General features: G+C 54.9%; 1 protein-coding gene and 1 long non-coding RNA gene across 2 annotated transcripts in view; one reads left to right on the top strand and one right to left on the bottom strand.

The window, feature by feature from the left end:
- Positions 1-9,008, bottom strand: part of LOC134472914 (uncharacterized) — a 39,173-nt gene extending 30,165 nt beyond the window's left edge. Inside the window, exon 1 of the long non-coding RNA XR_010042944.1 lies at positions 8,889-9,008. This is a non-coding gene — a long non-coding RNA (uncharacterized LOC134472914). The remainder of the gene's footprint in view (positions 1-8,888) is intronic.
- A 74-nt stretch (positions 9,009-9,082) lies between these two features.
- Positions 9,083-12,362, top strand: part of Dhrs3 (dehydrogenase/reductase 3) — a 31,598-nt gene continuing 28,318 nt past the window's right edge. The window contains exon 1 of the mRNA XM_063235539.1: positions 9,083-10,396. Coding sequence (XP_063091609.1) covers positions 10,202-10,396 — 195 coding nt within the window. The 5' untranslated portion in view covers positions 9,083-10,201. The remainder of the gene's footprint in view (positions 10,397-12,362) is intronic.

Here is a 12,362-nt window from a genome sequence, read left to right as displayed (position 1 = left end):
GAGTCAATAACCCCCAACTATGTTGGCTCAGCATAGTTCAGGGTGAGGAAGACCCATCCTAAAGAGGACTGGCGCCAGAATGCTATAAAAGAGAAACAAGAAGGAAGGATTGCTTTTGTCTCCGCAGGAGGAGCTCCAGGCTTGGAAGTCATCTTCTGACTTCCGGTGCAGACCCTTGAACCTTCCGGGGCAGGTGCTTGGGCCTCCTGATAGGAACTGTCCCGGGACACTACCCAGAGCCCAGGCTTCCCGCTGGATCCTTCAGATCCTCAGTGCACAGACAGACCTGCTGCAGACTTCCACACCCAACTCTGTGGGCAGCCGGCATAAGTCACTCTGTAAGTTCTTCTATGTGTGAGCATCCTGTATTATATCTGTTTAAACACTTGTGGCGGTACCTATAAAGTGCTCAGGAAATGGTCAAATGACTATTATGCTTATGAAGTTTGAGACTTAATCTTTTTTTTTTTTCCTTAGTACTAGGAACTGACATCAGAGCCTTGCACAAGCCAGGCAAGAGCTTCACCAATGATCTACAGCCCTGGCACTTTTTACGCTGAGACAGGACCTTGACCAATTTCCTAGGCTGGCCTCGAATTTGTGCTCCTCCTGCTGCAGCCTCCCAAGTTGCTGGGATAATAGGCATGCACCACCCAGCACTTTTTGCCTTTGTAGGCTTGGTTCCCTCGGAGGTTCTTTTGGTTTTGGTTGTGGCTTGGTTTGGTTTGCATATTTTGGTGCTGGAGATAGAACCCAGGGCCTTGTGAGTACCAGCCAAGAGCTCTGCCATGGAGCTACACCCCTAGCCTGAGACAGTTTTCATATTACAAATGCATGTGCTTCCATCTGTTTGAGCTATGCTTGTTTTCACAGATTGAAGCAACATACAAGAGGACACTGATCTCTCTTCTTTTTCTTTTGGGATCTTACTCTATAGTTCAGGCTTGAACTCACAGCGATCCTCCTGCCTCAGCATCCTGGGTGTTGGGATTACAGGCATGCACACCATGTCTCGAAACAGGGCTTTTCAGCAGAGCCGCTATGGAGTGGAAGCTTGGCGTGTGGACAGCACCTCCCTCTTCCGTGACCACTGACAGCCAGCAGTGGGGACATCACAGAGGAAACGGGCAGCTGAGTGCCCAGCAAGTGCTTGCAGACACAGGCAGCTTGAGCCCGTTCTCCACCCTGTCACTTGAGACTCCTCATCATAAGTGGCAAGCACCATGCATCCTTTGAGGAGCCCGTTGTCCACATAGGTCCAGGATCCCAAGTGAGCCCCCCAAGGTTCTGACTCCCACTTTACCATGTGCAGCCTGGGGCCTTGGGCAAGCTGCTTACCATCCGGGGGTCTCAGTGTCCTTATCTATTGGGTGTAAGTAAGACACGGCCTTAGAGAACTGGAGATGGCACCCAGAGTTGACAATCACTTAATAAAGCATGGGAAGTTGTGTTGACTTACATCATCTTGTGACTTGCTTTTAGCATTTTCTGCAGCTTTAACTGAAAACCCCAGACTGGGTAAGGAAAAGACATTTATTGGACTCAGGGTTTGAAGGTCAGGATCAGGTAGCTGTTTCTGCTGAGGTCCTTCACGACCACGGGACGCTCTACAGAGTCCCACACTTGCACAAGGCCTCACATGGTGAGAGGGACTGTGTGTCCTCCTCTCCTCCTCTGCATCCTCCTCCTCCTTTCTCAGGAAATGGAGTCTCACTAGGTCGTCTATGCTGGCCCCAAACTCCTAGGTTCAAGTGATCCTCCTGTCTCAGCCTGCCAAGTAGCCAGGACAACATGTACATATCACACTGACTTCTTATAAAACCACAGTCTCTCAGGATTAGGGCCCTACTTTACAACCCCATTTATCTTTAATCACCTCCTGAAGGTCTTACCTCTTCACGCCATACTCAGATTAAGTTTCACCCTCTCACGCCTCACACTGGGGATTAAATGTCAACATGAATTTGGGGGAAGACATTCAGACCACTCTCATGTCATACTGATGTTTTTAAAACCTCTCAATGAAATCCAGGCTCCTTGGTGGCCCTTTAAGTCTTGCAGTGGACACAAGCTTCAGTCAGTCTGGTGAAAGGATTTCCAGAAAGCCCACAGGAAAGCAGATTCTGATCTTCTGGGCCTGGCTCCACTGAGGAGGTGACTGTTAGACATCTCTTGGCCACTTGAGGTCCAGCAGGGGAGACATTGACTCATAGCCCCCCAGGGATCAAATCTGGCCTGACAGCCTGCAGGCCAGACAGAGGTCCTTCCACGTTTTATTGGATGGAAGACCATCAAAACCTGAACGATTTATGGCGTGTGACAACTGCATGAAATTCACATTCCAATGTCTGCACCCAGAATTCTACCGGAGCCCAGCCATGCCATTTCCTCTCTGAGCTGGGGATGTAGCTCAGCAGCAAAAGCACCCGCCTGGCAGCTTTCAGGCTATAGCAGCAGAGGCGATTGTTGTGACAGAGCCCAGCTGGCCCACAAAGTCCCTCTAAAAAAGGGTCACAACTCAGGTTGAGGAGAAGGCTGGCACTGCCACCCCCCACGCTGTGTCCCCCATGCACGCAGATTCCACCCTGCCACAGAGACAGAGGACATGAAGCCAGGAGGAAGGAGCCCAAAGCCACTGAGCAGCCTCCCCTGCCAGGCCCCAGACCTCATGTCCGCAGAGTCCACAGTTCGACCTTTGGGAAAATAAAACAGAGGCTTGGGGAGGTAGGTCACCTGCCTAACAGCAGCACAGCTTGGAGTTCTTGCAACCTCCAAACCACATCCTGGTGTAGAATTATTTGGCCGACCCAGGGGTAGGAGGCAGGTGAGGACCACCAGGTGCCTTCTGATCTCAGCCCAACTTTCTCAGGAAACAGCTACACTCTGGGGCCCATTCCTGTGCCACAAACACACCCATAACACACACGCGTGTTCCTGCCACATTCCCATTCTCAGCTCCAGGTTGCGTCTTTACCCAACCCTGGCAGCCAGAATAAACATGATCAGCCTGGCACCCACCCACCCAGAGCTCCGGGACCCCCCTGCCACCAGCCTGGGATTTTGGAGAGTAATGAAACAGAGAACCTCAGTGCGTGCCCAGGAGGAATGGGAGACACGATTCCTTGAGAAATGTGTGTGTGGGCGCACGTGCGTATGCAACAAGGATGCGTGGACCAAAGGGAACCATTCTGGATGCTTTGTACATATCCCATCGCCTTGGCCCCACTTAGCCAAAGAGAAAGGGACCTTCATGCCAAATATTCTACATTAGGAAGGGGAAGCGTTTTTCACTGATTTAAACTGTCTTCAGGCTTTGCAGAGCACTTTTCCTGGATACCCTGGTGCCCAGGCATGCCACGTCACAGCGGTTGCCGCCCGTCCGAAGCCTGTCTCCTCATCGGCTTCCTTGGGCTGAGCAGGCCACCCAGGCAGCTCCTGCTCATGTGACCCTCACTGTCCATCACTGCATAAATCCTCCAAGGCTTCCCATTTTAAACCTTGTGTAACACTTTCCACCCACAGTTTTTCCAAATTCAAGTCCTTCTTTCTCCACCACCAGCTTGTTCTGCTCAGAGGATAACGGCCAATCCTCAGACAAAGCTATGCATGTTCACGAGTGATCACTGGTGTGTGTGTGTGTGTGTGTGTGTGTGTGTGTGTGTGTGTGTGTTGAGGGTATCAAAGTCATCCGTATTACAATCTTGTTTAAGAGCTGTGGATGTAGCTCAGCAGCAAAAGCACCTGCCAGGCAAGAACAAGGTCCTGAGTTTGATTCCTGACATAAAAATAAAAAATAAAATAAAATCCTATTTAAGAGCCCGAGGAACAGGGCTGGTGATGTAGCTCAGCGGCCTGAGCAGCCCCACATCCATGCTGGTCTCCAAAAATGCATGCCAGGCAGGCTCCGAACACATAGATCCCCTCACATCTGCTCTCGGCTCACTTGACACCCTCCCAATGGCTCTGGGTACACTGGGACACCAGACCTGGCAGTTATAACTCTTGGATAAGCACAGCAGCTCCTGGGGCTCTTGCTGGATAAAATACAATCCCAGGAGCCTGCATTTCTAACACAATCCAGGTGATGCTGATGTCCTAGGGCCAGGGGCCCCCAGGGAGCTAACTAACTTCCTCCTGCTCCATCCCACCCAATTCCTCACTGGCTTCTGCTTCCCTATCTTGCCTGAAGCTCCAGGCCCCAAGCACACCCTGCCCTGGGGCTTTCGTCCCCACTAGGGGACCTCCTTCACCAAGGTCCTCATGGTCACTCCTGCTCCACTCAGGGCTCTGCTCAAACCTCGTCTCTGAGAGGCCTCCCCACACCCATGTCCAGCACTCCAGCCTGCTCCATCCCCCTGCCCACCCACCTCACCCCTCCTTTGCTGTGGCCTGGCAGCGCCCTCCACCTGGCAATGCAGGGGCCTGCTCCTGAGGGCAGGGCTATGGTCTCATTCCTCTGCCTTCTCTCCCACATCTAGGACAGAGCCCGGCGCAGAGTCAGTGCCCGACCAATATGTGACAAGTGAATGAAGACCCCCACTGAAGGTGACGGCTCACAGCCTTGCTCCTGAGGCTTGTGCTTTCAGGGACTTCGTGTTTTCACTGGGGAACAGCAGATCGGACTTCACTTACAAAACACAACATAAAGCTAAAATGACAAACTCCAGATCATGCAAAAGGCATGAACCCAAACGAGGTGCCCCCTGAATGGGGCCCTGAGGCCACGTGCCCTCACAACCACCTGGCCCACCCTGCAGCAGCTCCCAGTCCCATGTGAGATTCATTCAAAACCCCAGCACTCACAGCACAGTAGGATAAGGCTGCAGGGGAAGGAAATGCCCGGGCCAACAGGAAGAGTCCTGGACCAGACTAGGTGGGTAGGAGGCCACAAGGGGTAACTAAGCAGGATTCCTGGCAAAAGCACCATGGGAGCTAAAGTAAATCCTGCAGGATAAAAAGGGGTTTACCTAGCCTAGGGAGGGTGAGGGGGAAGTAATCTGTAAAATGAGGACAGGCCAGCTCTGCCCTGGAGCACTCTGAAAGTGTCTTCAGATCCCTAAAGACAGATCTGGCCTTTCTGCAAGAGATGGAGCTGGCTCTCGGCAACACTGACACCCGGGGAGCAGGGACCGTGCCAGCATGAAAACCAGCGCTGAGCCCGGCTTGTGGTGCACAGCTGAAATCCCAGCTTCTCAGGAGACTGGGACAGAAAGAGCCTGAGTTCAAGGCTAGCCAGGACAATTCAGTAAGACCTCATCTCAAACTAAAAGGGGCTGAGAACGTAGCTCAGAGATAGAACTCTTGCCTAGCACTGGATCAGTCACCAGGACTGCAAAAACAAACACACACAACTGGCATCTACTGAGCATGTGTGGTGGCCAGGTGCCTGATTACAGAGCTCTCAAGAGTTTGGCCACACCCTGGGGCTTATCCTCCCTTTACCAATGAGAAGGCTGAAGATCAGAAAGGGGAAGTGATTGCCTAAGGGGGCCCTACAGGGAGTGGACAACAGATCTGAGCCAGAGCTGCCCAACTTGGGCAGACCAGAATCACCGATGCACGTTCCTCTCTGACCCATCTGCCTTCCCAGCAGGCCCCACGCAGAGCACTTGTGAGGACCACTGAAGGAACCAATGAAAGGGCATTGTTTAAATGCACCCCCACTTCTCCAGCTTCTGTCTCCCCAGTTAGATACCTGTGGAGCGCATGAGAGCCACCAGCCCAAAGAGGGACAAGTTTGAATGGTGGCAATAGAGGCAGCCAAAGCTTCCTGCAGAAGCTGGGTGCACCTCGGGCCACAAAGGGGCAGCACTGAAAGTGTCCAGCACTCCACAACTGCCTGGCCTGCAGGCAGATTCCTGGTCCCCCACTGAGGACACTTAGACAAGCTCCTTGGTGGCTCCTCTTCCACTGATGTGAGGTCTGCATATTTTGAAAGACATGGGTGAAGCATTTACCCCAGGTTTAAATCCCTCTGCCACCTCTTTGGAGCTGCTCAGTCTTGGACCAGTGATTTTCTTCACTTCTGTAAGGCTAACTAGAAGGCAAAGCGTGAGGCTCATGACTTTAACCTTTGGCTTGAGGGCGCCAGCCGACAGCTGCAGTGGTAGTGACAAAAGAATTTTGTAAAAGGACAACACATGAGCTTTCAAGTTCTTGGTGCCAGAACAGAACCAGTGGCAGCAGTCAGGGGGCAGCTGCAGGACCAGCGCTCTGGGCTGGCTGTCTCACCCCAGGGCGGCTCGCTCCCTCCGTGCACGAAGGCTGGAAGGCAGCTCAGCCACGCAGCCAGGGCCTCGAACCTCCCTGGTCACACTACCCGGCAAGGCTGAGTCATGGAAAAAGTTAGCTCTGCAGGCAGCAGCACACCGCTCCCCTTGTGCTCACAAAGGCTCCTTTCAAGGTTTTAGGGGGAGCGAAAACACCAAAGGGGCCTCCTCCCAGCTTGAGATGTCAAATTTCAAACTTCACCCTGGAGTTCAACTCCACACCCCGTCCCAAATAACAGAGAGGAGGGGTGTCAAGGGTAAGGGATAAAGGATGGGGGACAGGAGAAGGCAAAGACATCTCCCATGCAGCTGTCACTGTAGACAGGCCCGCAGGGACCCTCCAGGGACCCTGCCTGGCTCCCTCACCCAAGTCTCTGGGGATTTTTGGGCAGGGCAGTGGAAGCAGCGACAGTCCCTCCTTGGGCAGCTGGAACCGGAGAAAAGCCAGAGGCTCACACGGGTGCCAGGCCCACAAAAACCATATCCTGAAGCCACCAAGCAAAAACAGGGGTCCTGTCCACCTCAGGCCAACTCTGGACCTGCCAGTCCCCTATGGCCTGACAATGTTCTTTTTTCCCTGACTTCACCCCCAGACGAGATGGGGAGCACCCTGTGTGGCCTCACAGGAGTTATTCAGATTAGCTAAGCCTCAGTGTCCTTCTGCATTGAATGGGTACAACGATGCCCACCTCCCAGGTTGTAAAGAAATTCAACCAGGTACAGGCCCCACCTGTGTGAAGATCCATTTGGGTTCTTGTTTCCTTCCCAGCCCAGCTCGGCCTCCATCCCAAAATCCCACTCAAAAGACATGGAAGTGAGACCTGGGGTCTGATCAGCTAGTCCAGCGTCTGAACAGGGTGGGGAGGCTGCTGGGGTGAACCTGCTTCTCTGAGAATGAGCTGCTAGGATTTCTGTGCTTTAGCTTCCTCCCTATGAAACAGTGGTGGGACAGGGGCTAGGATTCCCCTGATCCTTGGGGCATTAATCTTACTCGGGAAGAAAGGCTGGAAGTTGCAGGAACCTGAGGCAGCTGGTGGCTGGGGAGTGGGGGGATCGTGGGGGAGGGGGGGAGCAGCTTGGCAGTGCAGTGTCCCATCTGGGCCACTAGGCGGCTCCAAGGATAACAGATGAGTGCAGACAGCCAGAGCGCGGTGGGGTCTCTAGAGTTCAGCCCTCTCTGCAGGCCTGGTGCAGCGGGTGGGAAGGGCCCATCTCTCCCCAGCTGGGGCATCTGTCCCATCTTTATAGACGGGTAAGACGGGAAAAAAAGGTCACCGTGGCGGAGTCCTGAGAACAGATGAGGGCGATGGCCTTTGGTCATCCTTCTGGAGGGCGGGATGGAGGCTTGAGGGAGTCTCTGCCCTGCAGTCCTTGGCAGAGCCCAGACCTCCATCCCTTCCTTCCCTTCTTGCCAGAGACGGGTGGGGTGGGAAGAGGAATTAAGTGTGGGGTTGGAGCTCTCCCTTGTGCACTTCCTGGCGGGGTAACCTGGGAAGTGGGATGATAGTGCTCCCCATAGCAAGGTCAGTGGGAGGCCTGAGTGTCAGGCCCTCCTCGGGGTGTAAGATCTTCTCTTCCTATTCTGTCTTCCTTCCACTCTAGAGCGGCTCCCCATTCACCTGGAAGAAACCTCTCATCCGCCAAACTGCCAGCTTCTCCCAGGAACCACAGTGTCTTTGTAGGAGACAAAGCCTACCTCCCCAAACCAGTCTTTCTCAAGGTGACTTTCTCACCCAGGCAGGACATCAAAAGTGTCCATTCGGGTTAGATGTGATGGTCCACACCTGTCGCTGCAGCACTCTGGGAGGCTGAGGCAGGAGGACTGCAAGCGCAAGGTTTGCACAAGCAGCTTAGCAGGTAGGCAGAGCTTGTCTCGAGGGGTGTAGGTAGCTCAGTGCAAAGGCCTTGAGTTCAATCTCCAGTACCAAAACAAAAAACAAACAAACAAACTAAAAAACACCCTAGCTGCTGCTGCCTTGGAATCTCTGGGGTGGAGGCCCAGGACTCCAGGTCTGAACAAGTCCCAGGCCGCTGGAGAAGGCTGCCCCAGATTACAAGGCAGCTCCCTGGCTCACTCTCCCTCCTCGCCCAGGGCCGTTCGGAGGGGGCGGGAGGCAAGTCCCATCAGCACTTTTAACTGGGGCTGCTTCTTCATGACTCACCTCCCAGACTTCCTGCAACCGACAACCCTAAATAGCTCAGTCCCACCCTCCCGCAGGGAGACGCTCCTGCCGGGGAGGGCAGGAGGTCACACGATGGGGCAACCCAGGGGGACCCCAGGGAGCAGAGTCGCTGCCTGCACTGCGCAGGGCCACGGGTTTAAGACGTTTTGTTTACAGGCTTTTGTTATTAAGGAAATTGCTGTCAGTCAAGGTAATTCTAGCCCCATGAGCAATAAATATGCTCCCAGCTAATCTTACAGAGATTTTATTGGCACCCAGGGCACAGAGGTTCCTTTTACCCTGCCCACTGCCCTCCCCTCAAAGCAAAAGCAAAACCTCGGCGGTTCCCCACCCCCACCCCTCAACCACGCGTGGAACTCGGATCGGAGTTAGAAAGTGCACTCCGCGAAGACAGCAGAAGTCCAGGCCAAGGTGGGGCGTGACTTCCCGGTCGTACCTGGAGGCTGGGGATGACCAAGTGACCTGAAATAAACCCTGGGCGACCTGGTTGATTCAAGGCATGCGCGAGCTCGCGGGGGTGGTCACCTGGCCCCGGCTGGGAGGAACGCCTCCGGGAGGGGCTAGCTCGCTAGAGTCGGTTCCAGCGCGTTCGAGTTCCAGCTGCGTGCCCTCGGGGACACCAGCGGCAAGTCGCGACTTGCAGCTACGGGAGTCAGTCCCGGGAGAGCGCGAGTCTCGGCGAGCTCAGGAGCGCGCCCAGGCGCGCGCCCCGCGACGGTGCAGGGGGAGGGGAGGTCCCTGCAGCCACTCAGAGGAACGGTAGTGAAGCCTCGGAACAACTTTAACTGTCAATCAGACTTAATGGGGTATTAAAAAAAATGGAGAGGGGAGGGCCGTTCTCTTGCTCCGCGCCGGAGCCGCCCCGGGAGCGAATGAATAAGGCCGCGCCGACCAGGGTGTCCGATCCACGCGCGCTCCACACCCGGACGCTCTCCAAGTTGGAAAGGACGAAAAGAAGGCAATAAATGCTAAAAGGAAGAGAGGGGGAACCGGATCGAGCGGCAAATCCCAGCCTCTGCGAGGAGAGGACGAGGGAGGGAGCCGGAGCAGCGAGCGCGCCAGAGGCCGAGCCCTGCGCCCAGAGACCCGGACCCCGGACCGCGCTCCTCCTGCGTGCGCGCTGCTGGCAATCGGATCGCGTTTGAGCAATTTCCTGAGCCCAGGAATAGCAATGAGCCGGGAGACTTTCGCGGGCTGAAACTGGGAGCTCTAAGCACTTTTCCTCCACTTTTTCCCCCCTGGAGAAGGAGGGGGCGCGCTACAATTTGGAAACGGCTTTTTTTTTTAATCTTGCACTTTGGAACTGCGGGGTGCGCGCGTGCCACTGCTGCTCCCCCACCCCCCTTCCCTGCCTAAACTCCTCTGTCAGTCTGTAAACATTACCTGAGAATTCCCCCAGCCGAAACGGCTGCTAGGGCAAGAAACTTCTTGTCAGAACTTCCCACCTCCGGCTTCCCCGCCACCCCTCGCTCCGTCCCAACCTACGGGGACGCTCGTTTTCTTCCCGAGAAGGATTTATCTTCTTTTTCTTTTTTTATTTCACCCCTTTTTCTCACCCGACGGATTGCTCCTAGGAGCGAGCATTGCAAGAGTGGCCAAGTGGGACGCCTCTCTCCTCCGTATTCGGGTTATTGATTATTGTTTGGGGTGTTTTCTTTCTCAAGTCCTGTTTGGTTTTTTCGTGTTGTTGTTGTTTGTTTTTGCTCGGTCCGGGGAGTTTCGCCCCTGCCCGGCTCCGCGGCGCGTAGGATGGTGTGGAAACGGCTGGGCGCCTTGGTGGTGTTCCCCCTGCAGATGATCTATCTGGTGGCCAAAGCAGCCGTCGGACTGGTGCTGCCCGCCAAGCTGCGGGACCTGTCCCGGGAGAACGTCCTCATCACCGGCGGAGGGCGAGGCATCGGGCGCCAGCTCGCCCGAGAGTTCGCGGAGCGCGGCGCCAGAAAGGTACGGGGCGCCGCGGCTGCGGGGCTGGCCGTGGCGGGGGAGGGGACCACCGGCGCGGGGTGCGCCCACCTGCTGCGGCCGCCCGAGTCGGGAGTCGCCACCGGCCAGCGCTGAGCTGGTCGGTTTCACCTTGTAAATTTCCCCGGCACCGGACTGTCTGTGTTGTCAGATCCTCTCTTATGGGGGTGATGGGTGGCTGGCTAGCTGTTTACCCCCACCTGGAGACTTAGGAGACCCACCCACCGCCGCATTCCTCCCTCCCTAAGGAAAGTGTTGGGTGTCTCCCCCACCCCAACCCCGCGCTCCCCAACCCTTTCCCTTTTTACAGCCACCCTGGTGAGTTCGGGGTGTGCGGCTCCTTAGTACAACTGAGAGCCGCCTGCGAACTGGCGCCTGGTATTTTCCTTGGCAACCCGCTTCCCAGCCCAACCTGGGCGCCTGCGGTTCTGAAGACCCAGGAGACGGATACTTGGCTTGGGCTTGAGGGAAGCAGGGATCTCTCTGGAATGGGCTAGACCGGCAGGACTAGGAAGCCCAGGTGTTTGGAAATCAGGAAAGACGACAGAGGTTAAGCAGCAGCCTATGATAAAGAGCCCTTGTTCTCACCTTGGGCCCTGTCCCCTCCCCCAGCGCGTCCCAGAAGGGAACCCTCCCTGGGGGGTTGGGAGGTGGCGTTGAGCAGCACCGTGGACGTGCTGCTGGTCCCAGCTCTTCCAGCCCTAATATCTGGAGACCTGGTGCTTGCTTCCCAGTAAAAAAGAGAGTGAGCCAGCTGTCACCCAGCTCGGGCCAGGCTGACTCACCCAGTGACAGGAGCAATCAAGAGTGGGATTTGAGGCTGCAGGGCCGGGCTGTCTGGCCCAGTGAAGAGGAAGAATTAGTTTGAAATTAGTTTGAAACTTAAACTGTTGTGAATGAGGGGGCAAAGGGGGCCAGGAAAGCCAGCTGATCTGACACGGAGCCACATGCCTTGGGGATTAAGTAAATATGTACTGTGGAAACCAAGCCTGCATGTAATTCCAGGTTGCTTTTCTTTTGTTAAATTCTGCCCTGAGATTTACAATTCCTCAGGGGTGGCTCGGACTGGGGCTGAACTTTGGAGTCTGAACTATCCGCCAAAGCTGATTGCCGATTAACTCTTCCCTAGCCTGGCTGCCCGGGGCCTGTGGAGGCTGCGATAGTGGGGTCCAGCTGTCCAGGTCTCCCTCTTCTCCTTGGGTGGTTTGGACAGCTGCTTGACCTTGCAGTTGGAAGGGGATTTCGGAAGTGTTTTTAACCCTTAGACACATGGAAAAAGAGGAAGGCTTGTTCTCAGCATTTTAGTGGTACTGCAATTCAGGGCTCCCAAAGCCCTCCATAGAGAGGGGATCAGGGGAGAGGAGGTACCTTTGGAGAGGGGTTGTTAGGGGCCGTAGCCTGTGATTGTCATTCCTGAGCTGTCTGCACCCCGCAGAGACTCTTCTCACTCTTCAGCTGGCCCTGGTCCTAAATTCTTCTGCTGCTCTGGTAACCTCTGCAGTAGGCACAGGAGGAACTCTTAGTCAATCTGGAAAAACTTGACTGACTATAAACAATCTTCCATCAGAGGAAGGAGATGGTATTGGGGATCGGTTTAATAGAGCAGAATGGAGCCTGTAGGCCCGTGCACTGGAAGCCATAGCCGCACCTAACTTGGGAGGAACAGCCTTTTCCAGGGACACCCAGTGCCATTTGGAAAGACTCTTCAATTGGTGGCAGGGTTACCCAAAATAGAATCCACAGGCGCCTGTGAAATTTCCAGTGCCACTCACGTTAGGCTCAGCCACTAGACCAAGTGAGATGACCACGAGGGATCCCTATAGCTCATAATTATCTGACCAATTACTGGAGCTACTTTTTAATGAGCCTTTGGCTTGCTCTCATGGTGGGGAATTTGGAATGGCAGCATCTTGCCTGAGTGCATCTAGGGCCAGCATGTGGACTTGAG

The sequence above is a fragment of the Cavia porcellus genome, unplaced genomic scaffold (genome assembly GCF_034190915.1).
Source record: "Cavia porcellus strain 051 isolate PalLab524CR breed Dunkin Hartley unplaced genomic scaffold, mCavPor4.1 scaffold_25, whole genome shotgun sequence".
Classification (NCBI taxonomy): domain Eukaryota; kingdom Metazoa; phylum Chordata; class Mammalia; order Rodentia; family Caviidae; genus Cavia; species Cavia porcellus.
The sequence above is the reverse complement of the archived record's forward strand: the minus strand, read 5'-3'. Positions and strand labels throughout refer to the sequence as shown.